We start from the raw sequence: 27,376 nt of genomic DNA, 5'->3' as shown, positions 1-27,376 counted from the left end.
GCGCCCTCCGCATACGGCCCAAGATGCTGGCCTCCAGCTCCAAAAAGGCTCCACTGATTACCACGGTCAATCACATAACACGTTTTTCTGGGTGGGAGATCCGGTGCCCGTTTCGGGCAAGGGACACCGCAGCTCCAGCTCGAGCCTCTTCCGCGTCCGGAGCCGTAACGGCTCCGTCATGACATCCTTTCCCCGGACCGTGTGCCTCTCGATCTGTCTCGCCTCCTCCCCTTGGCTGGGGACCGACGATTCTCCAGTCTTGGCCCTTTCAAGTGGCAATACCGAATTCCTTCGGGTAGCCAATGTGCAGCATCAAGGCCCTGTCCTGGCTTGCGATGTCTGTCGTGGCCAGCAGGCATTCTCAATGGGGCCGGGAATGGAGCCAGGGACGAACCTGTAGTACCCAGTACTAAAAGTACCGCATGCAGGCCTGCCCATGGTGTAGCTGCACCATCAGCCACCGTGGGAGGTCTGCCGCACATAGCTCGGCATGGGGGCTCAAGGGTAGGGGATTTCAGGAGGAAGAGGGCAGAAAAAAAGTCCATAATCCTGGAGGGGCGCCGGGGGGTTAAGAAGACGGTCAAGATGGCTTCACAGCTTATCATCACCACAACCTCGACAAAACCAGTGTCTAAAGTTTCTTCTTGATGAGCTAGGGCGCAAGGACCTCGGCTCCGCCAGGAACACAAGCTCCAGTTTAAGGGACCACAGAGAGCTACGGTGTATCCAGTCGTGGATAATCCACCGTCAGCATCCCAAATCGCAAGACGGTGGTGGGTGGGTTTTGAAGCTGGCGCCCCCGGTGTTCGGGACCCCACCACACCCAGGAAAAGTCGCGATGGAATTAGAGGCAGACGCGACCGAGACTGATTGATGATTGCAGCTTGACTTGAATGAGATTACAACATTAGATTAGTATAGGGAGCCCGTACAAGATCCCTCAGGATATCCGCCACTTCAACGGAGGATGACAGGACGAAAGCAACGCTGCCATGGGGGTGCTCGGGTCCGTAAACATCGATAGACGGTACGGAACCGGAAGAAGAATTAAAGGCAACCACCTCCAGCAGGCATGTACAGAGCAGGCATAGCCAGAACAGCCATCCGTCCATATCACACCTCGGGCGTAGGGCAACGGGCTACCTCCGTTGCGCCCTGGATAGACATGGTGGGATGGCAGGGAGATACCGACCGTAGACACCATGATGGCGGCGCATGGCAAAAGCTCGACCTGGAATAGGGCCAGGACTGCCGGCTATGGGTGGCAGCGCACGGGCAGCCTTGCGACAACATTGGACGTCAAGTCACCCCTGCTGTGTTCTGGGGTTACCAAGCATTTGGATGCTGGCCAGATGCTGGAGTGAGTGCCGGACCCGAGCGTCTGTGTGCGGGAGCGGCGAATGGCTGTCTTGCCCGATGACGATGCATGGGGGGGCAACCGTCAAGAGCCTGGCTAGGCAATGAATGACTCTGGTAGTCTGGCTGGCCGACGGGAGTTGGGTGCTGGGCTGGCTGTGGTTCTTCGGGACATGGCTCGGGGGAAAGGATCACGGCGGTGCTGCTACGGCTCTGGGCTGGCAATGGCCCCCCCGGTTCGCCGGCCGCCGCTCGCCGGTTGGTGCAGGTACCAGTGACAAGTTACCGGCCGGCCTGCCAATGGCGATGTACCCAAATTACCATAAAGAATCAATGGTCCCCCAGCTCCCCCGCAGACCGGACCTTCTCATCAAACCTCTCGCTCCATCTCAACTCAACTATTTCTCCCTCGTCCTCCCCTCCATCTTTGACCAACTTGGACTCTCCTCTTCATCCACCTCTCTCTTCTCCCGACTCCAACTGCGCATCCTCGGCCTCTCCCCCGAAGAGCAACACCGAAAGCTGTCAGTTCTGACAAGCTCCACGGTCACGCTACCCCGCATCGACGTGGCATCCGCATACGCATCTGCCCGCGTCCCTCAACGAAAAAAAAAAAAAAATCTTTTACAAACGTTCCCCAACCGTCACAATGGCAACTGTCGAGAACCCCCAAGTCCCCGTTGAGCCGGCTGTGGCTCCCGAGGTCCTCCCCAATGAGACCGTCCCTGCTGCCGCTCCCGCTCCTACAGCCAGCCAACCCGTCGCCGAGAAGACTCTAGAGGCTCCTGCCCAGGAGACCAAGGCCCCCGTGGTCGCTGAGGCCCACCTTGTCGACACCTACCGTAAGCTCGCGTGCCCGGCCGGGTTCGGCGCCCATTGGACTTGTTGCTAACGACTCACATAGACCCCCCACAGCGGATGTTTGCCAGTATGCATTACCAATTACCCCTTTTTCTTTTCCGTCGAGACGAGATTACCGCGGCACCCATTGGCCCTCGCTCGTCACGCCTGTTGTTGTTTTCTTTTCTTCTTTCGTCTTATTACGCTCCGTAGACTCGGTCTTGCTAACCCCGTTACCCGACAGAGCACCCCCACAGGCCCCACCTTGCCAGTAAGTTAATCCCGGAATCCGCACCGGAGCCTCAACAGTCTCTGACCCACTCTCTAGACCTCGAGGAGTACAAGCGACTTTACAAGGAGTCCATTACCCAGCCCAACAAGTTCTGGGCTGAGCGCGCCCGTGAGCTCATCTCATGGGACCGCGACTTCCAGACCACCCGCAGCGGCAGCCTCCAGAACGCCGACGTCTCGTGGTTCAACGAGGGTCGCCTCAACGCCTCTTACAACTGTGTCGACCGCCACGCCTTTGCTGATCCTGACCGTGTTGCCATCATCTACGAGGCCGACGACCCTAGCGAAGGCCGCAATGTCACCTACGGCGAGCTCCTCCGCGAGGTTTCCCGCACCGCCTGGGTCCTCAAGCAGATGGGCGTCCGCAAGGGCGACACTGTTGCCATCTACCTGCCCATGATTCCCGAGGCCATTGTCGCCCTCATGGCCTGTGTCCGTATCGGTGCTGTCCACTCCGTCATCTTTGCCGGTTTCTCTGCCGACTCTCTCCGCGACCGTGTTGTCGATGCCGGCTGCAAGGTTGTCATCACCACCGACGAGGGCAAGCGAGGTGGCAAGTTAATCGGCACCAAGAAGATTGTCGACGATGCTCTTAAGCAGTGCCCCGATGTCGAGCACGTCCTCGTCTATAAGCGCACTGGTTCCGAGATCCCCTGGACCTCCGGCCGTGACTTCTGGTGGCACGAGGAGGTTGAGAAGTGGCCCAACTACTTCCCTCCTGAGCCCATGGCTTCTGAGGACCCTCTCTTCCTCCTCTACACCTCTGGTTCCACTGGCAAGCCCAAGGGTGTTTTGCACACTACTGCCGGTTACCTACTTGGCGCTGCCATGACCGGCAAGTACGTCTTCGATATCCACGAGGGCGACCGATACTTCTGCGGTGGTGATGTCGGTTGGATCACTGGCCACACCTATGTTGTCTACGCCCCTCTGATGCTCGGTGTCTCTACCGTCGTCTTCGAGGGTACTCCCGCCTTCCCCAACTTCTCCCGATACTGGGACATCATTGAGCGCCACAACGTCACCCAGTTCTACGTCGCCCCTACTGCCCTGCGACTGCTCAAGCGTGCCGGTGACGAGCACGTTCGAGGCAGGTTCGCTCACCTTCGAGTTCTGGGCTCTGTCGGTGAGCCCATTGCTGCCGAGATCTGGAAGTGGTACTTCGAGGTTATTGGAAAGGAGGAGTGCCACATTGTCGACACATACTGGCAGACCGAGTCCGGTTCTCACACCCTCACCCCTCTTGCCGGTATCACTCCTACCAAGCCCGGCAGTTGCTCTCTGCCCTTCTTCGGCATCGAGCCTGCCCTCATCGACCCCGTGTCCGGTGAGGAGATCCACGGCAACGATGTTGAGGGTGTTCTGGCCTTCAAGCAGCCCTGGCCCAGCATGGCCCGCACCGTCTGGGGAGCCCACAAGCGATACAAGGAGACCTACCTTGATGTCTACAAGGGCTACTACTTCACCGGTGATGGTGCTGCCCGTGACCACGAGGGCTTCTACTGGATCCGAGGACGTGTCGATGATGTCGTCAACGTCAGCGGTCACCGTCTATCGACTGCCGAGATCGAGGCTGCCCTCCTCGAGCACCACGCCGTTGCTGACGCCGCCGTCGTTGGTATTGCCGACGAGCTCACCGGCCAGGCTGTCAACGCCTTCGTTGATCTCAAGGAGAACGTTGATTCGACTGACGCTCTCCGCAAGGAGCTCATCATCCAGGTGCGAAAGAGCATCGGACCCTTCGCCGCCCCCAAGGCGGTGTACATTGTCCCCGACATGCCCAAGACACGAAGTGGCAAGATCATGCGCCGTGTGTTGAGAAAGATTGTCGCGGGTGAGGAGGATCAGCTTGGTGATATCACTACTGTAAGTTGCCCTTACTATCCAAGAGTTGAGGCACATTGACTAACATGATACGCAGCTGTCTGATCCCTCTGTCGTGGAGAAGATTATCAAGAGCGTGCATGAGGCCAAGCGCAAGTAAGCCCTCGTTGAATGATGTGATGAGTAAAGAGAAGGGATGAGATGGTGCATTTATCTAGTGGAGTTTATATACCATGGATACAAGGCAAACGGGATCTGGATGAGAGAGGTCGAGAAGCGACCCGGAATTAAATGGACGTCCCGTGCGGTGTTTTGGGGTTGATGCTGGGATACAATACAGCCACGACACTACCTGAAAGAGGATTTTCTCGATGGCTTGGGAACCGTTTTTATGAAGCTATTTTATGAGCATTGCGGTTTTGTTTTGTACACACAAGATTATTTCAGGAAGACAAAAAGAAACGTCTAGAAATGAGCCATATGAATCAATGACTGAGGTGATGTGTTTATTGCTCGGTCAACAACGGAGGCATCAACGGCTTTACGGATAATACTACCTACTTCCAGGTTGCTAACCTCCTCAATTATGACCTAGTTCCCACTGAGAAAGGGGGCCTCGGCCTGGCTGGGCTGGGCTTGGATGGATAGTCCAGATATTGTAGCTAAAACCTAGAGACGTGGCCTCTTCTTTTACCCTCCCGGTGAGACGAGTCAATCGCCACCACTCAGCCAAAAACTCGAACGTCTTTTGTCTGCTCTGTTGACAGGGTTCGCCTTCCCATGCGCCCCTTCGTTCGGAAGATAATATCCCGTTGCGGCTCAATTGGGAAAGTGTTTTTGCACGTCCGTCGACATTAAGGTTCCTCATTTGAGAGAGGACGGGAATGAATACGTGGAGCTTGGGGTTGCAGCCATGATAGACACGTAGAGGATGGACAAGAGCTGGAAGCGCATCAAGTCTACTAATTCGGCCTGTTCAACAAAGTTCTAGAGCTTAGCACTCCGGATTTATAAGGATTAACGCCAGCTGATGCCTATGCCGTGCCATACCATGCCATACCATCCATCCATGAATGGGACCCGGCGATCCAAGGTCCCTACAAGCACCGCAGCACCTGGGGGTGAAGGTGCAGGTGGGGTGGGCAGGTCCCCTTCCAGGCGGTGCAGGGGCCCTCATAGGCCAGAGCTGCCCTGAGGATGCGCCACAACCCGCTGAAAGGCCCACTAGCCCGCCCCCTGGAGGGGCCCATGGGGCCGTGCTGCCAACTGCAGGTGCTCAGGGCAGGTCCGGCTGGTGCTGCCCGCGCTGCCTGGGCTTGATGATCAATCCAATCCAGCCGCCAAAGGGGACACTTGTTCAATTGAGCCCCTCCATCCATCCATTCATCGCCCCCCAGCCCACCTCCATGTACCCAGACCCCAGCCCAGCCGCACGTCGCAGCCGCAGCAGCAGCTTAGGTACAGCCTTGACTGAGTGCTTGAACCACTGACTGATCCATTGGATTACCTGTCCTCAAGTACAAGTACAAAACTCTCCGCCTCCATCTTCCCATCTCGAACATCTCCTCCTCCTTTCCTTCCTCCCCCCATATCATTGACCTTTCCCTTGCCCGTCTCCCAGCGAAGCCCTTCTTTGTGTTTTCTAGGATACCCATCAGACGGCCCATCATGTATCACAAGCGCATCGCCTGCGGCTTCATGGCGGCTCTGGCTGCCTATGCCTCCGCCGCCGATTCGGATGTCCACCAGCTCACCCAGGACACCTTTGACGAGTTCATCAAGTCCAACGACCTCGTCCTTGCCGAGTGTAAGTCTCGATTGACACCCCGCCTGCTCTCCCCGCCTTTTGCAGCTTGCTAACATGATCTCCAACAGTCTTCGCTCCCTGGTGCGGCCACTGCAAGGCCCTCGCCCCCGAGTACGAGGAGGCTGCCACTACCCTCAAGGAGAAGAACATCAAGCTTGCCAAGGTTGACTGCACCGAGGAGGCCGACCTCTGCAAGAACTTTGGTGTCGAGGGTTACCCCACCCTCAAGGTCTTCCGTGGCCTTGACAACATCACTCCCTACAGCGGTCAGCGCAAGGCTGCTGGGTAAGTCGACCTGTTCTAGAGACTGTCAATAGCTCGCCTGCTAACATGGCATCTTCCAGCATCACCTCCTACATGATCAAGCAGTCCCTCCCCGCTGTCTCCATCCTCACCAAGGACACCCTCGAGGAGTTCAAGACTGCCGACAAGGTCGTCGTCATCGCCTACATCAACGCCGACGACAAGGCCTCCAACGAGACCTTCTCCAAGATCGCTGAGGGTCTCCGCGACACCTACCTCTTCGGTGGCGTCAACGACGCCGCCGTCGCCGAGGCTGAGGGCGTCAAGGCCCCCGCCGTGGTTGTCTACAAGGCCTTCGATGAGGGCAAGAACACCTTCACCGAGAAGTTCGAGGCTGAGGCCATCGAGTCCTTCATCTCCACCTCCGCCACCCCTCTCATTGGCGAGGTTGGCCCTGAGACCTACGCCGGCTACATGTCTGCCGGCATCCCCCTGGCCTACATCTTCTCCGAGACCGCTGAGGAGCGCAAGGAGCTCGGTGACGCCATCAAGCCCATTGCTGAGAAGTACAAGGGCAAGATCAACTTTGCCACCATCGACGCCAAGGCTTTCGGTGCCCACGCTGGCAACCTGAACCTCAAGACCGACAAGTTCCCCTCTTTCGCCATCCAGGAGATTGCCAAGAATCAGAAGTTCCCCTTCGACCAGGAGAAGGAGATCACCCACGACAGCATCGCCAAGTTCGTTGAGGACTTCTCCGAGGGCAAGATTGAGCCTAGCATCAAGTCTGAGCCCATCCCCGAGACCCAGGAGGGTCCCGTCACCGTCGTCGTCGCCAAGAGCTACAACGACATCGTCCTCGACGACACCAAGGATGTCCTGATTGAGTTCTACGCTCCCTGGTGCGGTCACTGCAAGGCTCTCGCCCCCAAGTACGATGAGCTTGCTACCCAGTTCGCTGCCTCTGAGTTCAAGGACAAGGTTGTCATCGCCAAGGTTGATGCCACCCAGAACGACGTTCCCGATGAGATCCAGGGCTTCCCCACCATCAAGCTGTACCCCGCTGGTGGCAAGGACGCTCCCGTCACCTACCAGGGCTCCCGCACTGTTGAGGACCTCGCCGAGTTCATCAAGGAGAACGGCAAGTACAAGGCCTCGCTCTCCGCCAAGGAGGAGGGTACTGAGGAGGCTGCCCCCGCCGCCAGTGAGGAGAAGAAGGAGGCTGAGAAGGAGAAGGAGGCCGATGGCCATGATGAGCTGTAAACACATGATGTCATATTAGTATACTAAAAGGGGCTTATCTGATTTCACGGGCGCGGGATTTGATGGTGCTGTCGTTTGATGGCACCTCTGATGAGATTTGCTACTAGTTTCCGTGGCAAAATTGGACAATGATGATTGACTACCACTTGATACACTATACTGCTTGTTCCTGAACCGAACCGTGACATGATCTGTGGCAAACATGAGGAATGTGGGTGAAAGTTGACCATAACTGCGTGGTCTGTCATTTGCTCGGCCCCAACGACTTGAAAGCCGAGCACACAAGAGACTGATGGTTTGGAGGTTTCAGGATCCGTCTATCCGTAGCGCACTAGACCTCTCAGTCTATGGTCTGTCTCCCATTCTTTACAATCAAGATATGAGTCTAAGTCATGACTGCAGCCCAGCGTATTATCGGATTGCGTAAGTCGTATATGTTTATGAATCGGGCTTACAAACACGTCCTCAACGTGGGACAGAATCGTACAAATCCCTCGATCTCTCCTCCTCTTCGCCAATTGCCTCGAGATGTCAAGAAATGTGACCAGGCCATTCTGATTCCACCACGTCAACCTGGCAATTTCGAGGAGAGATCCGCCCTGGCCTGATCCCCCTTTTATACACTTTTCCACCTCTCTTGTTGTTGTATCAATCCATTACTTCTTGCCCTGCGTCTTTGTCTCCAGGGCCTGGACGTAGTTGCTGAGGCGGGTGACGGAGGCCTGGAGGGTCTGTGATGGTGGGGTCAGCTTCCGGATCGCAAGGTCGGACGGGGTTGAATCGAGGTCGTTGCTTATCAATTGCCTCATCCCTTTGGTTACGCACGTAGATGTCCTCGGTCAAGAGGTCGTTGGCCGTCTTGTACTCCTTGAGGAGGTAGCTGTAGGCGGCGCTGCCGGAGAGGAAGCTGCCAAGAAGGAAGCCGAAGAGGCTGGCGGACGATCTGGTTAGCCAATTCCGATTTCCTCGAGCTGGGGATTCTCGGTCCCGACTCACCCTCCCCGGAAAGCTCCCATGGGTTTCCGGGCCGGCAGAGGCGCGGCGTCGGCCATTCGTCGGGCGGAGGTGTGGAAGCTCCGCGCAGCGAGCGCGCGGCTGCTGCTGGAGAGGAGGACTCTTGACGGCAGGGACATTGTTTCGTGGGTGGGTGGGCGACGGGGGATTGCGGTGTTTAAGAGGCGAGAGAAGCTGGCTGTGATGGGCGATGGACGTCAGAGGTGCTACCCGTCGGGTGCTCGGAATATTCTGAGCGGTTGTGCTTCGCTGGACAGTTCTTGCGCGTGATTGGCTACGTCACGTCTTGCGAGGGGAGCAACGGCTCCGGCAGATTTTCCGACCGGTATGAGTTTGATGTGTCTACACCCCCATTTGCTCACACCTTCAAAGCTATCAGCCAACCACAAGACTTTGAGCCGTACGCTAACCCGGACTTGGGATGATTGAGGCCCCACTACTCACAGAGCTCTTATCATAACCTATCTATTGGACAAATACCTCTTACGGGTGTCGAATGTCGAGGGGTCGCTTTCGCGAAACAAAACGTTGGAGCATCCTCACGAGCCAACTTCACAAGCTTTTAAGGCATCATCAGCAAATCTGCAATGAATAACTTTGGAGTGATCGAGCTCGCCAGCGCCAAGACAACATCGGCTCCCGGCTGGGCCTATGTTCCCGACAACACTATCGCCAGCCGCTCGACGGCGCCTACCAACAGGAAGCGCGCCCGGAATGCGCCTGGCTTAACCCTCAGCGATTTGACGGCGCGCCAAGATACGAAGATACGAAAAGAGGTCGAGGCATTGGATAAAGATGGTGGAAGAGACAATACTATACCGTTGCCGGTCAAAAGTGGGAGAGGTATCTGAATGATGGTCTTGCTCGTCGGCTCTGGAGCTAACTTGAACAGCTCAAGGGAAGCACACGCCCAATGTTCGCAAGATCTTGCAGTCGCAAAAGACCTTTGGCAATCACCTGGACGACTTCCTCGCGATGCAAGCACTAGCAGAGTCGAATCCTGCTCTCTCTCGATCCAACACGGCTGGCGCAAACAATAAGCGGTCCTCGGGCAGCAGGAGGGATACTCCCACATCATCTCGTCAACCCGCACAGGACGAAGACATCACAATGACCGACGCGAACCTCCCGCCCGTCCTCTCGGAATCCTCAAAACCTCCCCCGACTTCACACCCAGGCGATGACGACCCGCTGCTAATGTCATGCGTGCCCGAAATGCCGTCCGACGAGGAGCTGCGCAAGCTTCTAGCTCACCCACCTCTAAACTATGGTGAAGCGATGGGCAATTGGGATCCGAAATACCCGACGAGGGTGTTTTGTTCAGTGTGCGGGTATTGGGGACGTGTGAGGTGTATGAAGTGCGGGACAAGAGTCTGCGCGCTGGACTGTCTGGAAGCGCACAAGGAGGAGTGCGTCACACGGTATGGGCTATGAGAGAGTGCTCGTTGTTTGTGTGTGCTTTGTATGGGATTTATGATACGATGATACGGTAAGGAGTTACGGAGCTACTGGGTTAGAGAATGGCCTGATACCCCTGGTTGAGCTTGGAACAAGGGAATTACTGAACATGAGTCAGATTGCGATTTCGGATCTGAGTCTGGGTGTCCAATATGTCTGTGATGACTGTACATGGTGTTTCGAAGCACTGATCATTTGCGAAATGATCCCGTTGTGACCGTACCAGATCGATACGACGGTGAGAGAAGCTTCAACATGATCTCAGGAGGCCAATGATATGAGGCCCTGACAGACATGCAAGATTGCTCTCAGGAGTCAGCCCCAAAATAGCATACAGACGGACGCTCAAGGCCGAGATGAAGGCGCCATGATGGTCAATAGTTGTCAGTCCAGGCTGGTTACGGAGACAGAGTGGGCAGATTGATTGGCCACCGAGGATCTACCGATAAGACTGAGCCGCCGATAACAACACCAAGACCCCTGTCAGACTCGTTCAGTGACTCAACCCCACCTAGCGTTTAATGCCCCCTGTGCCCCGCCATCAACAGAGGCAGACCCAAGACCGCAACTTCTCCCACCACAACTGCAACATCTTGCAAGTCCTCATCATGTCGTCCGAACAAGCTGATGCTGTGAAAGCGGCCGAGGGCGCCCCCGAGCAGAGCCTGCCCTCCCGCCCCGCCAAGCAGCCCAAGGAGAAGAAGCCCGCCAAGGGTGGAAAGTCTTCTGGCCTCGAGGTTTGTGCCCCTCCCTCTGCTGGCCACCCGCCGAGAGAAACATGGCATCATGGCCATGGCGACCCCATTGCTAACCCACGTCGTAGCTACCAGATCTCCCCGAGTTCATTCAGCACCGACTCGACCTCTTCGACAAGATCAAGGCTCGACAGGAGGCCGAAATCGCTGGTGCGTGGTGAAGAAAAAACTATCCTATCCGGCTTTGCCACGACTCGCGTCTCGAATCGAATCGACTGACCACGACTGCAGAGAAACCTCGCGAGGAAATCATCATCTCTCTTCCCAATGGCAAGGAGCACACCGGAACCTCGTGGGAGACCACCCCCTTCTCCATCGCCAAGGGCATCTCCAAGTCGCTCCTCGAGCGCACCGTCATCTCCCTCGTCGACGGCGAGCTGTGGGATCTGACCCGACCCCTCGAGAAGAGCTGCAAGCTCGAGCTCCTCGACTTTGAGCACCCCGAAGGTAGAATTGTATTGTAAACTCAAGTGCGGGGTGGCGCGGCTGACGCACGAGACAGGCAAGAAGGTCTTCTGGCACTCGTCTGCCCACATTCTCGGAGAGGCTGCCGAGCGACGCTTTGGATGCTACCTCTGCAATGGACCCCCCACTGAGGACCCCCCAGGTTTCTATTATGATATGGCCAACATGGGAGAGTATGTTTACTTGGTGCTACCCTTTGCAGTCGCATACTAACAAGATAACAGGCAAGTGATTGCCGACGAGGACAAGAAGGCTCTGGAGCAGCTCTCCAACAGCATCATCAAGCAGAAGCAGCCCTTTGAGCGTCTCGAGATGACCAAGGATGAGCTCCTCGAGATGTTCAAGTACAGCAAGTACAAGGAGTATTTCATCAACCAGCGAGTCCCCGATGGCACCAAGAGCACTGTCTACCGCTGTGGACCCCTGATTGATCTGTGCCGAGGACCTCACGTTCCTACCACCGGCAACATCAAGGCCTTTTCCGTCCTCAGGGTACGTGTTTTCTGGCCTATAAGCTTTTAAACAGGACACGGGAGCTAACAATGACAGAACTCTGCCGCCTACTGGCTTGGTGACAGCAACAACGAGTCCGTCCAGCGAATTGCTGGTATTTCATTCCCCGACAAGAAGCAGCTCGAGGAGTATAAGCACTTCCTGGCCGAGGCCGCCAAGCGCAACCACCGAAAGATTGGCCAGGACCAGAAGCTCTTCTTCTTTGACGAGGTGTCTCCTGGATCCACCTTCTTCCTGCCGCACGGTGTGCGCATCTACAATGCCCTGATGGATCTCCTCAAGGGCGAGTACCGAAAACGTGGCTTCACCGAGGTCATGTCCCCCAACGTGTACAAGGCGGATCTGTGGAAGATCTCTGGTCACTGGGGTCACTACGAGGAGAACATGTTCACCTTTGACGTCGAGAAGGAGCGATATGGCCTGAAGCCCATGAACTGCCCCGGACACTGCAAGATCTTTGCCCACTCGGACGTCACTTACAAGGACCTGCCATGGAGGATGGCCGATTTCGGTGTGCTGCACCGCAACGAGTTCTCGGGTGCCCTGTCTGGTCTTACCCGAGTCCGTCGTTTCCAGCAGGATGATGCACACATCTTCTGTACTGTGGACCAGGTGCGTGAGACTAAACCGTTTGTTGAGTCGAAATACTGACATTAGACAGATCCGAGATGAGATCGAGTCTGCCTTTGACTTCCTGAGCGCCGTGTACGGCCTGTTTGGCTTCTCTTTCAAGCTCAAGCTTTCTACCCGCCCTGAGAAGTACGTTGGTGACATCGCCACCTGGGATATTGCCGAGCAGAAGCTTCAGGAGGCTCTGGAGTCGTTTGCCCAGAAGAACGACGCCAAGTGGGAGTTCAACCCTGGTGATGGTGCTTTCTACGGCCCCAAGATCGACATCACTCTATACGATGCCCTTCGCCGAGACCACCAGTGCGGTACTATTCAGCTCGACTTCAACCTTCCCCGACGATTCAAGCTCCGATATGTGGCCGCCAAGGACGAGAGCGGAGTCAGCGACGGCAGCGACCCCTCGGAGGATCTCCCCGCGGGATACTCGCGTCCTGTCATGATTCACCGTGCTGTGCTGGGCAGCTTTGAGCGAATGTTTGGTGTGCTGGCAGAGCACTTTGCGGGCAAGTGGCCTTTCTGGCTCAGCCCCCGACAGATCCTGGTTGTCCCCGTCATGCCTGCGGTGAACGACTACGCCAAGGAGATCCAGCAGATCTTCCAGGAGAAGGAGCTGTACATTGATGTTGACCTCAGTGGCAACACCTTCCAGAAGAAGATCCGTACTGGCCAGCTGGAGCAGTACAACTTTATCTTTGGTATGTTTACAATGACAGGCTATGGTTAACACGGGTCGATGGCTAACTCGATGATGTAGTGGTTGGTGCTGAGGAGGCCAAGTCGCGCACCGTCAACATCCGCAACCGAGACGACCAGGCTACTCAGACCAAGGGTGAACTGGTGCCGATCGACGAGGCCCTCGAGTCTCTTGTCAAGCTCAAGGTTGAGCGACGTCTGGAAAACAAGATGTAAAGAGAAGAGACCCGGTTATAGAGAATCAAGGGTGGGGGTGGCGGGCGAGCAAGGGTAAAAGTAGATGGCGTACTTGAGATTCATCATTCAATGACATTGAAACGAGACATGTAGATGTATGCCATGTAGAAGTATCGATCGACTTCAAGGAGTGGTCAATGGAGAAGAATACCCGTGAACAGCATTGTCACTGGGAGTCTATGATGGTTCCCTCAAGGCCCAGTTCAGGTGAAGCTGAGAATGGGGCTGAAGTGAGAGTCTGGAAATGGGGAGGCAACAATCAGGAGAGGCCCCCACGATGATGGAATCGGACATCAAGACGACGGGCAATTGGAGAGGAGCAATTGAGCTCGTATGCATCACAGAGAGTCACGAGGAGATTCGGATGTGCGGTGCCATGCATTTGTGGTGACGGGGGGGCAAGACAGGGACGAAGAAGTAGACGAGGATCGGGATGTGGGAGGCCGAACTCGGAAGAGAGAGATCCACCGACGAAAAGACGCGGAGATGCAGTCGATGACGGGGGATCCTCGAGGATCGGGGGCAGAGTGTGCTGTGCTGTGCTGTGCTGTGCTGTGCTGTCGTGTGGATTGGAGAGCAATAAGCAACAGATTGAGTGAAGCCAAGGAGGGAGAATGCGAGATGACGACCAAGAGATGAAGGGGGATGCCCTGTCAGCCTGTCAGCCCTGTCGAGATCGATCCAGCTGTGCCGTGTCTACGTTTGTTTGCCTGCCTGCCTGACTGTGTGTATGTGTCTGTGTGTGCGTGGGTGCGTGTGTGTAACACGACCCAAGATGGTGAGTGACCCATTCATCATGTCGGAGCCGCTCCTTGGTGTGTGGGTTTTTTTTTTTTGTGCCTTGTGCTTTCTTTTCCCTTGTAGCAGAGTCGTTGACCTGCCAGAAGTTGCTTTTTCTTGCCTCCCCAGCCTTCAATGAGCGGCTGGCAACAATGTGGTGGTTCCGCATTCGCTTAATAACTACCTAGTTTGTTTCTTTTGTTGGTTGTTACGAAGATGGGCGGCAGGGATATGGCGTTGGAACAAGAGACAAGGCAGAGTGAAAGAGTGAGAAAGTGTGTGAGAGTGCATAACTGGAATGCGCGTCGGCCTTGAGAGATAGCCGGGCCTGGTGGTTTATTCGCCAGCCGGCAGAGACATGATGTATCGTTTCTGATGGGCGCCGACAACTGGGACCGGTGAAGAAATAGTCACAAGCAAACACGGAAACCAACCTCAGCCCTCAAGGGATAGTCTCATTTTTTTGAGGGTCCCTCGGCCCTCCATAGGGCAAAGAAAGGGAGGGGGATGCAACGCGGGACGGAGAAGAGCGAGAAGAGAAAGATGATGTATCAGTTTTGCACTTTGAATGTTTGCCCTCAAAGCACGGGGTAAAACTGAGGATGTGATATTTCATCTATTCAGAGACAGGCAGAAGAAACGAACGAGGCAGCAGACGCGGGTGAGACTGCAGACGGTGAAAAGTGCAGATGCTCAGGACCTATGGATTGCTTCAATCTGCTCGCCTGGGGTTACACGCCCGAGGTCGGTGGCTACCTGGACATTGTTTGCATGACGAGCTGCCCATCATCAGCACTTCCAACCTGGCTGCCTCCATACCTAGGCTGGGTACTACTCGCTGACTATCTATGCATGAATAGTAGAGAGTGTATCCAAAAGGACCGCATCTGCATCTGTGCATGTTGGTCCGAGGACGAGCACGGCCCACAAGAGGATACGGAAATCCATGGATAGATGACGATATACTACGGATAGTACCAGGTATCACACTGGGGTATTACCTGCTATTTCGGAATGTTACGAGATCCATTACCACCCCGTTATTAATAGAGCCAAGTTGCGAACTCGCGGTGGGCCAAAGGGTTCAAGTCAACTTGTGCTACAGTACCTAGGTACTGCCCTGCACCCAGCGCTGGGAACTCTTGCGTTCCAGGTTCGTGGGATTTGATTGCGTGGTGCATCGGGGGACGGGCTGACGCTGACCCGTGACCCGGGGGCATCAGCAATGCATCCCATTCAATGGGGTGTGGTGGTACAAGAGGAGAGACATGGGAATTCCATTTGTCTCCGAGGGATAGAAGAGGGGGTTGACGATGGCGTCGCAACCGTCGTGGGTCGATGGCGGCTGCAAAGAGCGCGATGCATGACGGACGCGGCAAGCGATGCGTCATGTAACGCTACATCAAGATGCAGCGAACGAGGGGCAGGCAAGCAAGACAAGAAGAAGAAGAAGAAAAAAGAAATACTTAGTAATGGAGCGGAGATTCCGGAGGAGAGCGTTGCTTGAAACAGAAGCTGGTATGTAAGTTGGTAGATAGCTTCACCAGGCTGCGTGGAAGGCCTCTCTTTTTTTGCCGTGTCATCTGTCATAATAGACTATCACGTTAGCGGACGAGACGGATATCCGATCCAGAGCAGCCATGGTTCGATTCTTACGATACCAAGGACCCGACGAGATGTCATCCAACACCTTTATCCAATGCTCGTGCTAACGGCGTCCACGGGCTACACCATGCTAGCGTGTCTCTAGCACTTGGTCCCTGAGATTCTCAATCTGGATCCAGACTCTCTCACCATCCATCTCACACCATGGATAGGTGACGGGCAACAAGACCCTGGTCGTGCTTTTTTTTCTGGGGTGACACAAGGTTGTGCCAGGTGAGAAAACGGTGGAGTTGGTCATGAGCGGGAGGGATATTTTTTTTTTAGCACTTTGAACAGCAGGGGATCTCACAGTGAGCTGAGGTGAGTTGAACTTAAGAACGAAAGGGGGGGCGCGGCTACGACGATGATGATGATGGCGGCGGTCCGCCCGGGCCTAGGGGGGGTACAGTGCATATCATCATGGCCGATGGATGAGATCCATCCAATACACACGCCAAGCAGATGTTGCGCGAGCAAGGCAAGGCAAGGCTCTCCAGATGCGGATGTTGGAGCATTGGCCAGATCTGCACGTCGCTCAGATGGTGCCAGGAGGCGGAGGCGGAGGCGATGGGTGGGTGAAATGAATGAGATCTGCTGTAGATGGGGGTGGGAAGGGATCTCATTACCAAGCAATGACAACGATATGCCTGGCTCAGCTATGGAGTTTTATTGTATCATGTATTTTGCAGATTCATATGTCTGTATGTGCCAAATTGGAAAGAAAAAGAGGACATCATCATCATCGTCAAGGGCACAGACGCTGTGTGTACGTACATACATAAACTGCAACGTGGAGATTGATAAAGGCTGGGCTGAGCTGATGAGACAACCCTCCCTCATCAGTCAGCATTTAACCGACAATCTCTTGTCCTTTTTTTTTTCCCTGCTGCCGCCCCCGGATCCATGTCATCTCTCAATCGGGAATCCTCCAACCGCCGGTGGGCACGCAAAGAGGAGGAGGTCAGGGGATGGATGGATGAACGCCAGGGATCCTGTCCTGCCGTCCAGCGCATCAACAGCGATGAAGATGGTTTAGCCTGCCGCTGCGCTGCGAGACGTGAGTGATCCTCAGTGCATAAGGGGGATATTATGTACATACATAGTTATGCCCTTCCATGCTATCATCAGGAGGGGATCTTCTCTTATCCACCCCGTCTCTTTTGTCTGCAGGACAGTTCATCAAATAGCAACAGCCCGCAGGCATTGGCATTCGCTCGGGATTTGCGTACCTATCAAAGCAGTCAACCTCTCTCTGAGCCAACACCAACTGACCTCCATATCGTCTACCCCCTGTCTGCTCACCCGCTCCCTGAACGCTTCCCGCCGCTCAGATCGTTCGCTAGCGCCGTCGGAGGCTTTTCTGGGCTCCAGCTCACGTCTTGGACCATCCCCCATCCGCAACCACATCGACCCATTTTTCCCCTCCTCTGGACAGGACCCTGGGGCTTGCTCTACCGGCCCCCCAGCACGGGCAGGCTCTGATCGTGGGTTGAGCCCATCGTGGATTGGATGCCATAGGCGCACTCTTGGGCACGCACACAGCGGCCAACCGCCAGATAGAGCCTGTCTGCTGTTTTCTGCAGGGCACCCGGCCTCACCAGCGCCTGAGCACAGTACAGTACAGCACGTAGCACCTTCCACTTGGGAGCGGAACGAAGTAGGTACAGTAACTCAGGTAGCACGTGTAGAAGCAGATACAACGGAGTGACTGCCATCTTGGGTCAACCACATACACCACCACCAACACCAACGACAACAAACGACGACAAAAAAGGGCTGATGCTGGGCTGATGCTGGCTCATGCCCGCTCATGCTGGTTTGATGCTGAAACGGGCATTCCTAGAGGTACCTCCATATAGTACCTAACCCACGGCGATCCCCGGAGTCGATCCCTCCCATCTTCGATGCGCCTGCTTGGCTTCATCATTTCTCACCTCGAGCGATCTCTATCTGGCAACTTCAGCGACCGAGGACGACGAGACAAGACGAGGACAAAGCCTTCTTTGAAAGTGCATTTATCCCCTTGCTCACCGCGCCCGCTTTTTGGCTTTTGCTTCGCCTCCCCCAATAGCACCGTACCCTTGCTCCTCCTGCTTCACTATTTGCCTTCTTGCTTGCCTGCCCGCTTGATTGCCTCTCGTCTCCATTGGATCCTGACAGAACCCTGTCTTGCCTGCTGCTGCGCTGCATGGGGAGAAGCGTTAGTGAGCTGCAACCCTGGCCATCACGCATCACGACTAATACCCGCAGCGAGGCCAGCCCATCCAGAACAGGCCTACCTCCAGCGGCATCCACTTCATCCTGCCTCCAACAACAAAACCGGCCTTCAACCCTTCCTCCTTGATTCTCCATCGCCCATTGCCGCAACGGCTAGATCAGATACCCAGCTACGCCAGGCACAGCGACCGGGTTTTATTATTACCTGCTAGCCTGCGACGATCTTCTGCTCGCCAGCTGCAGCCCGGCTTACCTCGAGGTGCCTGTTGTCTCTGGCCCACGCTCCTCAGTCACCAGCGCCAAGGCCCCTCCAGCGAGCGCCCAAGATCCAAGACATTTGCTGCCTCTTGTCTCGCTCGCCAAAAGCAACGAGGAGGCCATCGTCCAGACTGCCAGACCGCTAGCACGCGAGCGACCTCACCCCCCTTCTCACTCTCTCACCCCTTTGTGAGCTTTTCCGGATGCAGAAGGCACCGCTGCTCGCTGTAGGGCTTTAGAAAAGTTCGGGTCTCCCCCTTCGGGCCTGATTCACGATGCGCCGCGCTGCACTCAACAAGTCCAAGGCCAAGCTCAAGGATCGACCACGAGACGACCTCCCAGCTTCTCCCACTGCTACTGCCACCGTTGCCGTCGCCGCCTCGTCCGTGACTGCCGTAGAGGCCCTCCTGCGGGATGAGGGCTTTCAGGCTCACAATCACGAACTCCTCGATCCCTCCGTCCCCGTGCCGAACCAAGCTCCCGTGCCTCCGGCTCCGGTCTCCGCCTCGGTCTCCGTCACTGCCCACGACGCCGTTCCCGTCCCCGTCCCCGACCTGCTATCGCAGCTGGATCATGATCGGCAGCTCCTCGTCCACTCCGTCGCTGATTCGTCTCATGCCGCCGTCTCCTCTTCAACGTTGGATGCGCCCATGACAGATGCGTTCCCCGCCGAACTTGACGCCGTCTCCGCTACCGCTGCCGCTACCGCCGCCACCAACACAACTTCTTCCGCCATTGCGACTTCCGCTCCTCCAACTGACTTTACACCTTCTGTCGCCGCCCATCTACCGCACCAGGACGGCGACGACGACAACGACCAAGTCACCACCGCCATCAGCAACACATACGCAAACACCTCCCAATCTGTCGAATCCGACCACGACGACGATATTGAGCTAGACCTGGACGCGTCCTTCCGCCCTCCTATACTCGACGACCTCTACATCCCCACCAGCAACCCTAACCTCGACCCCGACTACGTTCATCACTACCACGCGGAGGATTATGACCTTGATATGAGCGACAGCGACGGTGGTGCTTCTCTCGACGACGACGGCATCTACGTACCTCAGCTCCAAGCCGACCATCACTCCCATCCCGCTCAACCTCAGGAGGACGATGATGCCCAGGCTCCCTCCTCTGGTCCAGTCAATTACCTCTTACACACTTTCTTCAACGTACCCTCCCTAGCAGGCGCCGACATCGTCATGGACGCCGCTCCGCCTCCCGGGCCATGGGCTCCCGCGCCCAACAACGCCCCCCTTCCACTGCCACAACCTCCTATTCTAATCGAACCCCTCGATCTTGCCCCGATCAGCAACCCCAACCCAACAATGCTGGGGTCCGAAAACCACGGCTTGATTGACTTCCTCTGGCATTGGTCGCGCGAAGCACGCATTGCGCACTCATATTCGATGCGAGCATATGCACCTTGTCCCGAGGACATCCGCCGGCAGGCGCAGATACACATGAACGAGGTTCGGTACGACGATCTCCACGGCGACCAATATGATTTGCAGGGCATGGATTGGGATTCAATGGGCACTACTCGTGAACACGCCCGCCGAAGGCGCCTCGACACTTACAAGAACTACGTCAACAAGGAGGGATCTGATCGGTTGAATGTAAGTGTCTATTTGCACTTAACTCTAGCTCATGGGCGGGTAAGCTAATACGGATGATAGCCTCACATGACCGATGTCAGGATCCCCGCTACGGATAGCTTCTTCAGATTCAGGAAGTACCTAGTTCGCCGGGACGTCTACCTAGCTCACTTTCAACTGCGCAGCGTGCTGGCATGCCCTTCACGCTCACAGGCCTACTACCCCGGGGGCCGAGGAGTCAACCATATGAACCCCGTCTCGGGCAAGACCGAGCTCTTCCTCAACAACAGCGATGTGACGGGCCTCGGAGCTGTCATCTCTACTCTCGACGCCAACCACGGAGTCTTGATGGCCGGCACCTTCAATGGGGAGTACTACCTCAAGAACTTGTACACCGAGGACAAGAAGGACTACTCTGACGGTCAGATCACACCGAACCTGGGAGGAATCACCAACCATATTCAGATTCACAAGCCTCGACGATCCTCTAGCCCCGTCGCCGCCATCTCGAGCAACGATGAAGGGTTCCGTGTCATGGATCTCGCAACGGAGAAGTTCCTGCTGCAGACCCGGTATCGGTTCGCGCTCAACTGCTCCAGCATCTCTCCGGACGGCCGACTGAGGGCCATGGTTGGCGATGACTTCAAGGTCATCATCTCGGACGCCGACACTGGCCAGATCCAACAGGAACTGGCTGGGCACCGCGACTTCGGCTTCTCCTGCGACTGGTGTGATGACGGCTGGACGGTGGCCACTGGCTTCCAGGACAAGGGCGTCAAGATCTGGGATGCTCGCCGGTGGTGCGACTCAAGGGGCATCAGCACGCCTCTCTGCACCATCAGGTCGGAGATGGCTGGTGTCAGAAACCTACGTTTCTCGCCAGCCGGCAGTGGTGCAAGGGTTCTTGTGGCAGCCGAGGAAGCTGACTTTGTTAACATCATCGACGCCCAGACGTATCACACGAAGCAGACGATCGACATCTTTGGCGAGATCGGAGGCATCGCCTTCACCAACGGCGGGCAGGACTTGAACGTGCTCGTGAGCGACCGGAGCCGTGGTGGCCTGCTCCAACTCGAGCGATGCGGCGTAGGACCCGAGCCTTTCTTCAACAACTCGTGGCGAAGGTTTACTGACCGCGATACTGATCAGTGGCGCTATCGGGTTGACGAGAATGCACATAAACATGAGCCTTACCGCCGAAGGCCTACCTCTATCGACAAAGTAGCAATCTTTTGAAAGAGAAGCATATCCCTCTTCTCAAGCTGATACCCAACGGGGTCAAGGATACCGATACCCGCAGCATATCTCTACACTTGTTGCTTGACCTTGCTCGTCACTCATATTATTCGAAGCACACGACACGACTCTCTCGATTAGCATTATACCCCCTTTTGTTATCGTTTAATCAGCTTATTCACTATCCATCAACCGGGGAGCGACCAAATGGTCTATGACGACACGCCACCAGCAAATAGGCGACTACGCATTTTTAAGGGGAGAGGCCAGAGCATCAACCCATCCACCTAGCTTCAAAGCGTTCCACTCATGTCTCTTTGCATGTTTTCACATTTTCTTTTGGCTTTCCTTCCCTCTTCTGTCACTATTATCCTGACGGCTCGGAAAAGCCCAGGCGGTCTTGGGGATACTAGATACAAGGACATCGGCAACGGGAATCTTCTGGGGGTCCTTTTTTTCCCCTCTTTCTTTTCTTTTCTTACTGGGAATTTGCATCGACAAGCGGGAAGCTATCATGCTGGGGTGTTAACTATACTTTCTGCGGGGATGTCTGAGCATCAAGGGTGAGTTTTTGGGGGGTTACCTGGAAAGGAGGTTCAAAGCCGTTGTATATCTATCTATATTGCCATGTTGCACTCAGTATTATTTTGATTCTTAATCAAACGATGACGCCGAATAATGAAACCAAACCAAAACCACTTGAAGTTCTCTCATTACGGCTCCGTCACATCTCATCCTGTCCCCAACCGTGGTTCACATGGCGCAGTCTCGAAACTGCCGATCTCTATGGCCAGGTCTCAGATTGTTGGGAGGGGGTTGTTTTGAGACACGACAAGCATCCTCCTCTTCTCTGATGGGTCGGGCCAGCCACACGGGATCCGAGACATGAGGGTTTCGTCACCATTCCAGATGCCTGACCTTTAAAGTCTTCACCGCTCAGGACGGTGAGGGGGGTTGATGATGTTGACGACAGGTAAGAGGACGAGTGCTAATTCGACGGGATGCGTACACGCGCCCACGTGCATATCCCAGCTGCAAAACCTTCGCTGTTGGTCACATCCCCCCTCCTCTCAAGCAAGCCTCTCCGTTTTTCGGACTTGCCGTCGTCTCTCGTGCTCTCTCCCCCAAGACATGAGATGGCCTTTGTCTTGGGTTTGGGCAGCGCCGAGTCATTGGGAGGAGGGGGGTTCGGCGTGTCTCACCTTTTGGTTCCCGCCCCCCTCATGGGTTCATTCATTTTTGATTGTTTTCGCTCTTGTTTTCGCGTGGATCAGACAAAGGGTTGTAGTTGGTTCAGGGACGAGACGGGACAGACATTACCTAAGTAACTGACCACTGTTCCATAAGATTAGAAGATGTTTTGCATGTCTTGACATAAGGTTGGCAGTGTCTGTTGACTATTTAGACAAGTTTAATGATAGTCTCACCATTAATCATCTCAAGTCCCGAGAGATTGGAAAGTGTCATATCGTGCTCATGGCATCCAAGAATTGCCCGTCATACGCTTAGAGATACATGAGCTAGAGGCTGACACAAGGGTATTGAGTGACACTGTCGAGCACTGTGAGCACTGAGAGCACTGAAAACGCATACCAACAGGCAGTCCAGTCACTCAAAACCTTGTAGCATTCAACAGAAGAGCCCTTCATAACTCGGGTCACGTTCATTCAAGGTCGCATTGCCGGAATCAATAAGAGGAAGCGTGATTGCCAAGTCACAAGGGCATGTTTGTTGAGAATAGACACTAGTAAATTACAGCATTATGAAGCAGAGGCTGAATGACAACCCGGCTAGATAGATCATGCATACAGATCGTCCCTCCCAGATATAATTTACCTCCTCTTGAAGCTCAGAAGCCATAAGTTGCGTGTACCGTGAGAAGTGTTATCGCAAAGACCACATAGGGAAGACAACAGCAACACAAAATAGACAAGAAAAGATCATGTGTCGAGTGAACAAGTATTCAAGAAAAGAGTCCTCCACCGCCCGACCCGCTTCGGTTTCCCTCTGTGTTGGACGAGCGCGAGCGCGAACCACACTACCCCCTGCGGCGTTGTGTCTATAGTTGACCCGAGAGAAAGAGGACCGTCGGCTTTCGGACTCCCCCTGAAGGCTTTTGCTGAGGTGAAAGGTGATGGATTATATGTGATGGGACCAGCCGAGAGAAAGAGGATTGCTGGGGAAAAGGAGGAACTGAATGGCCGGGCGGTGTTGGAGATGGTTCATGTACATTCAGCATGCCGGGGATTGACGCGGGCAGAGAACGTTCCGCATGCTGTAACCCGAACTGAAGCTTCTCGAGCGTCGCTTAGTAGAAGGCGCTCTTGCAGCCCCAGCTCTGCTCACAGTTGCAGGAGCCGGGCTCCTTCCACTTGTCATCCTCGTAGGAGAAGAAGACGGTCTTGTCACCGCAGCTCTCGCGGATGGACTTGATGGCCTCGGCCTGCTCCGACTTACCGGGGCAAGCAGAGCCGTTGCAGTTACCCTCAGAGGGCCAGCCGCACTCCAGGTTGATCACGTCGTTACCCTCGCAGATCTTGCTGAGGAGATCGAGCTGGCCAGAGACGAAGGTACCGGCGTCGGAGGGGGTGACCTCGGCGTTGAAGTAGGGGTGGATGTTAGCACCAGTGACATCAACAACGTCGCAGATGGCGGACTTGGTCTCGGGCTGCTCCCAGATGTTGAGGGTCTCGGCGATGGTGTAAGGACCGGTGTAGCCGGAGCACTTGGACTTGACAACAGTGATGAGTTCGCGGAGCTCGGCAGCAGAGCAGAAGCCGTTCATGATGGCCTCGTTACCGACAACGAAGAGCTTGACCTGATCCCACTGAGCCCACTCGGCGATGGCGTCGACCTGCTCCTTGATCTCGGGGGTCTCGTAAGAGCAGCCAGAGGCCTTGACAAAGACACCAATGATCATGTCAATACCGTGCTTCTTGCAAGCACCGCCAACAGACTTGAGGGTGTCGCAGTCAGTAGAGTAGGATCGGATGATCTGGAAACCAGCCTCCTTGAGCTCAGAAATGTCCTGGTCAACCTTGTCGGCGGACTTGCAGTCACCGTTGGAGGACTCGTAAGGGGTGTAGGTGATACCGTAGTGGTCGTTGCCACCTCGGAGGGAGCCGCCAGTGGAAACCTTCTTGGGCTGGGCCTTGGGCTTGGGGGCAGCAGAGGGCTTCTCATAAGCGGGCTGGGTGTAGGCAGGGGTGGAAGGCTTCTCGGTGGGAACCTCGTAGACGGGAGTAGAGGGCTTCTCCTTGGGGGCCTCGTAAACAGCGGTGGTGGGCTTGGGCTTGGGGGCCTCGTACGTGGGCTTAGGAGCCTCATAGGTAGGCTTGGGAGCCTCAGGAGCCTTGGAGGAAGTAGGGAGGCCAACCTGAGAGTAGGGGCAGACGTAGACGTAGCCGGTCTCAGTGACGGTCACAACCTGCTCGGGAGCAGTGTAGGTGCCAGGAGCGTAGCTGGTGGGGACGGGGTAGACCAAGACGGTCTCCTCGGTGCAGCTCTTGGTGACGGGAGCGATGGTGTAGGTGCCAGCGGTAGGGCAGACGAAGACGGTGGTCTCGATGACGCTAGTGACCTTGCCCTCGTGCTCAGTCTCCTTGGCGTAGGGGCAGGTGATGGTCGTGGGCTGCTCGACAACGGTGGTGACACCGCCGAAGGTGTGAGTTCCAGAGGGAACCTTGGTGGACTCGCCGACGCAGACGGTGGTGGACTCGGTCACGGTCAGGGTGGTGGCGGGGAAGGTGTAAGTGCCGGGGGTCGGGCAGTTGTACTCCTGGGGAGTAGGAACAGGGACGACCGGGACCTCGACGACCTTGGTGGTGGTGGGCTTGGGCTTGGGAGCCTCGTAGGTCGGCTTGGGGGCCTCGTACGTGGGCTTGGGAGCCTCATAGGTAGGCTTAGGAGCCTCAGGAGCCTTGGTGGTGACAACCTCCTTGGTCTTGGGAGCAGGAGGGGGAGGGTTGGGGATGACTGTTTCAGCATGTCAGCTCACTTAACTCTCAACTCAACGTGACCGGGTTATGCTTCATACGAGTGGGCTCGCCGTAGTAGGTGGTCCAGATGGTGGTGCAGCTGGGGACGCAGACCTCACCACGACGGAAGAGGTCGTGGGCGCGGCGGTGGTGAGGGTAAGCGGCGTGGGCGCCAGTGGCCATGGCCGCAACGGCGGCGGCAGCAATTCCTCCCTTCATATTGAACAAGCTCAAACAACAAACAGATATATATGCGGTTATATAGTTGGCGTTAGAAACGAATGCCCGCTAAAAGAGTGAAGCGGTAAGTGGGAGATGGGAAACGAGAAAATGAAAGCAAAAAGTTAACGAGGCTCTCTAGATTCTCGACATGGACGGAACCGTGAGGGAAGGAGGAGGAGAAGGAGAAGAAGAAGAGCAGAACAGCGGCATTATGAGCAGATCCGGTGTTATTGCTGCTCCTGCGCCTTAGTTGGGGAGGACCCGGTTAGGTTGTTGTGCCTTGCTTGGCTCCAGGAGTCGTCGCATTGGCAAAGGCTGATCTAGCCAAGAATAGCCACTCTGATGGCACCTGAGACTCACACTCAGGTACCCGTCCCCAAGCCGTCTCTCAAGAATAGCAGGGGTGTCAGTCGCCAAGTCCCGACAAGAGACCACCGCGGTCACCGTTGGTGCTATGCGCCTATCACATATCCCAGCATGCAGCCGGGGTTCGCGGGCGAAAAGGGGAACGGTGTGGAGCATGGGCAAGGTGTAATTTCGTCGCCTGGGCCGGCCAAGGGGCATGCGCTTGTCCAAGTTGCCGGCACCTCCCCCAAACGAAACCATCCTCCAGCGCTCGAAAAGGGGAACTTGGCGGTGTCACGGGTGCTGCCCATAGAGAGAGGCTGGCGCTACCAGCAAATGAGCAGTCAAGCCTGGTCTCGCTGGGGGATTCGCTGTGAAGCGATATTATGTCAATGGAACGGCATTGCTTCTGGACGCTGGTTGGTTGGTTGGCTCAGCCCAGGGGCTCCGAGATGACCACAGATGGGTGGTTGATGAAGACCCCGCTGGGAGATGAGCCTAGCCTCGCCTCTCTCATGTTTATCGCGGTCTGCCTCTGCCATGCCATGCCGTGTCGTAAAAGTCAAGTTGCTGGCCTTGTGGAGGTTCTCCATCAAAGGATCCCCGTACATGATGGAGCGGCCTCCAGGCTGACCAACGGCTGGCTGCTGCATCCAAACCTTGAGTCCCATCGAAGTCCCTTCCATCAAGGAAGCATCCATGGTGAATCAGCCGGCTCATCGGCCTGTGGGTCGCGAGATTGTTCCTGCATCTGACACGGCCCCCAATTTGCCTTAGTGTGAGTGGCTGGCGCTTCTCGGCGGTCGAGGGCCCTCGTGTTTGTTTTAGCGACCTTTTGGCCATCTTTGTAAGTGTCGTCACTCTCCGTAGACCGCTTAATTCCCTCGAGGACAGGGTCGGGATTGTTGCCCATGGCCATCCATCGACTGGTCCAGCCCGTGAGGCGCAGGTGTCCCTCTTTTTCTGCGGGGGAGAACAGCCAGCAAAAGCCGGGGCGAAAGCTTGTCGATCGGATCTTTGGCTGGCCGAAACAGCTAGAGCCATGGCGTGCAGGCGATATGAGTCGGCGCGCGAGCGCAGATTGCCTGCCCCCTTCAGATCAGATCGTATAATTTGCTCTTCGTATTCTGTCTGGTCTGGTCTGGTCGCACGGCAGTTGATAGCCTAGGGCCCTAGAACTTTCTGGCTTTGCGCATTGCATCGCATCGCATCTTCCAAGACCACCGACTGCCCCCGCAGGGTTTCATAAACCGACTGATTCGAGCGCAGAGTCTGTTGTGCTGTCACCCAGTCCCGCTATGTCTTTGTTTTCCAGCCAATCCTCCAGGTCGCTCGTAGCGGGATGGACTGGGGTCTCAACGGGGGCAAGGTAATGTCGATCCGTCGGCTGCTTGCTTTCTTGTTCAAATCAAAAGCTATTTCGCCCGTTTCTTGGCCCTTGGCTCTGCTGAGGTTGCCCGATGCAAGCCCCTATTCCGGAACAGCGAGCGAGGACTTTTGCCGAAGGATTAGCCATTAGCCTCTGGTGTTGTCAAGTATACGGCATGGCTCTTGTTGGCATTTGTTGTCGATGTATTCATTGCGAGCACAAATGACTTGGCATGCATGTCATCCGAAATAGCACCCTTCAATGGATGTTCCTGGATGCATCCAAGGATGGATGGATGTCTCAAGACACGTTGGCTGTGTGGTGTTGTCGCTGAA

General features: G+C 55.7%; 7 protein-coding genes across 7 annotated transcripts; 4 read left to right on the top strand and 3 right to left on the bottom strand.

Annotated features, from left to right (window-relative positions):
* Positions 1–2,005: 2,005 nt before the first annotated feature.
* On the top strand, positions 2,006–4,471 carry MRS44_001240 (uncharacterized protein; the record flags this gene model as incomplete). Its single annotated transcript, XM_065623614.1, has 4 exons — positions 2,006–2,198; positions 2,261–2,284; positions 2,525–4,353; positions 4,409–4,471. 4 exons carry the CDS (start codon positions 2,006–2,008, stop codon positions 4,469–4,471), a joined length of 2,109 nt encoding a protein of 702 aa, XP_065480052.1.
* A 1,508-nt stretch (positions 4,472–5,979) lies between these two features.
* MRS44_001239 (uncharacterized protein) lies at positions 5,980–7,624 on the top strand (the record flags this gene model as incomplete). The annotated part of the gene is made up of 3 exons (XM_065623613.1): positions 5,980–6,118; positions 6,187–6,403; positions 6,463–7,624. The coding sequence occupies 3 exons, from the start codon at positions 5,980–5,982 to the stop codon at positions 7,622–7,624; spliced, it is 1,518 nt and encodes a 505-aa protein (XP_065480051.1).
* Positions 7,625–8,272: 648 nt separating this feature from the next.
* On the bottom strand, positions 8,273–8,757 carry MRS44_001238 (uncharacterized protein; the record flags this gene model as incomplete). The annotated part of the gene is made up of 2 exons (XM_065623612.1): positions 8,273–8,567; positions 8,621–8,757. The coding sequence occupies 2 exons, from the start codon at positions 8,755–8,757 to the stop codon at positions 8,273–8,275; spliced, it is 432 nt and encodes a 143-aa protein (XP_065480050.1).
* Positions 8,758–9,225: 468 nt separating this feature from the next.
* MRS44_001237 (uncharacterized protein) lies at positions 9,226–13,368 on the top strand (the record flags this gene model as incomplete). The annotated part of the gene is made up of 11 exons (XM_046282600.2): positions 9,226–9,472; positions 9,531–9,961; positions 10,215–10,263; positions 10,697–10,833; positions 10,920–11,001; positions 11,083–11,298; positions 11,354–11,489; positions 11,541–11,808; positions 11,866–12,441; positions 12,491–13,154; positions 13,214–13,368. The coding sequence occupies 11 exons, from the start codon at positions 9,226–9,228 to the stop codon at positions 13,366–13,368; spliced, it is 2,961 nt and encodes a 986-aa protein (XP_046139143.2).
* Positions 13,369–18,563: 5,195 nt separating this feature from the next.
* Positions 18,564–21,128, top strand: MRS44_001236 (uncharacterized protein; the record flags this gene model as incomplete). Its single annotated transcript, XM_046267693.2, has 2 exons — positions 18,564–19,913; positions 19,974–21,128. 2 exons carry the CDS (start codon positions 18,564–18,566, stop codon positions 21,126–21,128), a joined length of 2,505 nt encoding a protein of 834 aa, XP_046139141.1.
* Positions 21,129–23,436: 2,308 nt separating this feature from the next.
* MRS44_001235 (uncharacterized protein) lies at positions 23,437–25,324 on the bottom strand (the record flags this gene model as incomplete). Its single annotated transcript, XM_046267694.2, has 2 exons — positions 23,437–25,103; positions 25,165–25,324. The coding sequence occupies 2 exons, from the start codon at positions 25,322–25,324 to the stop codon at positions 23,437–23,439; spliced, it is 1,827 nt and encodes a 608-aa protein (XP_046139139.1).
* Positions 25,325–26,061: 737 nt separating this feature from the next.
* On the bottom strand, positions 26,062–26,373 carry MRS44_001234 (uncharacterized protein; the record flags this gene model as incomplete). The annotated part of the gene is made up of 1 exon (XM_065623611.1): positions 26,062–26,373. One exon carries the CDS (start codon positions 26,371–26,373, stop codon positions 26,062–26,064), a length of 312 nt encoding a protein of 103 aa, XP_065480049.1.
* Positions 26,374–27,376: the final 1,003 nt, after the last annotated feature.

Source organism: Fusarium solani, assembly GCF_023522795.1.
Source record: "Fusarium solani strain SB1 chromosome Unknown bctg00000000, whole genome shotgun sequence".
Taxonomy (NCBI): domain Eukaryota; kingdom Fungi; phylum Ascomycota; class Sordariomycetes; order Hypocreales; family Nectriaceae; genus Fusarium; species Fusarium solani.
This window is presented reverse-complemented; position numbering and strand designations above follow the sequence as displayed.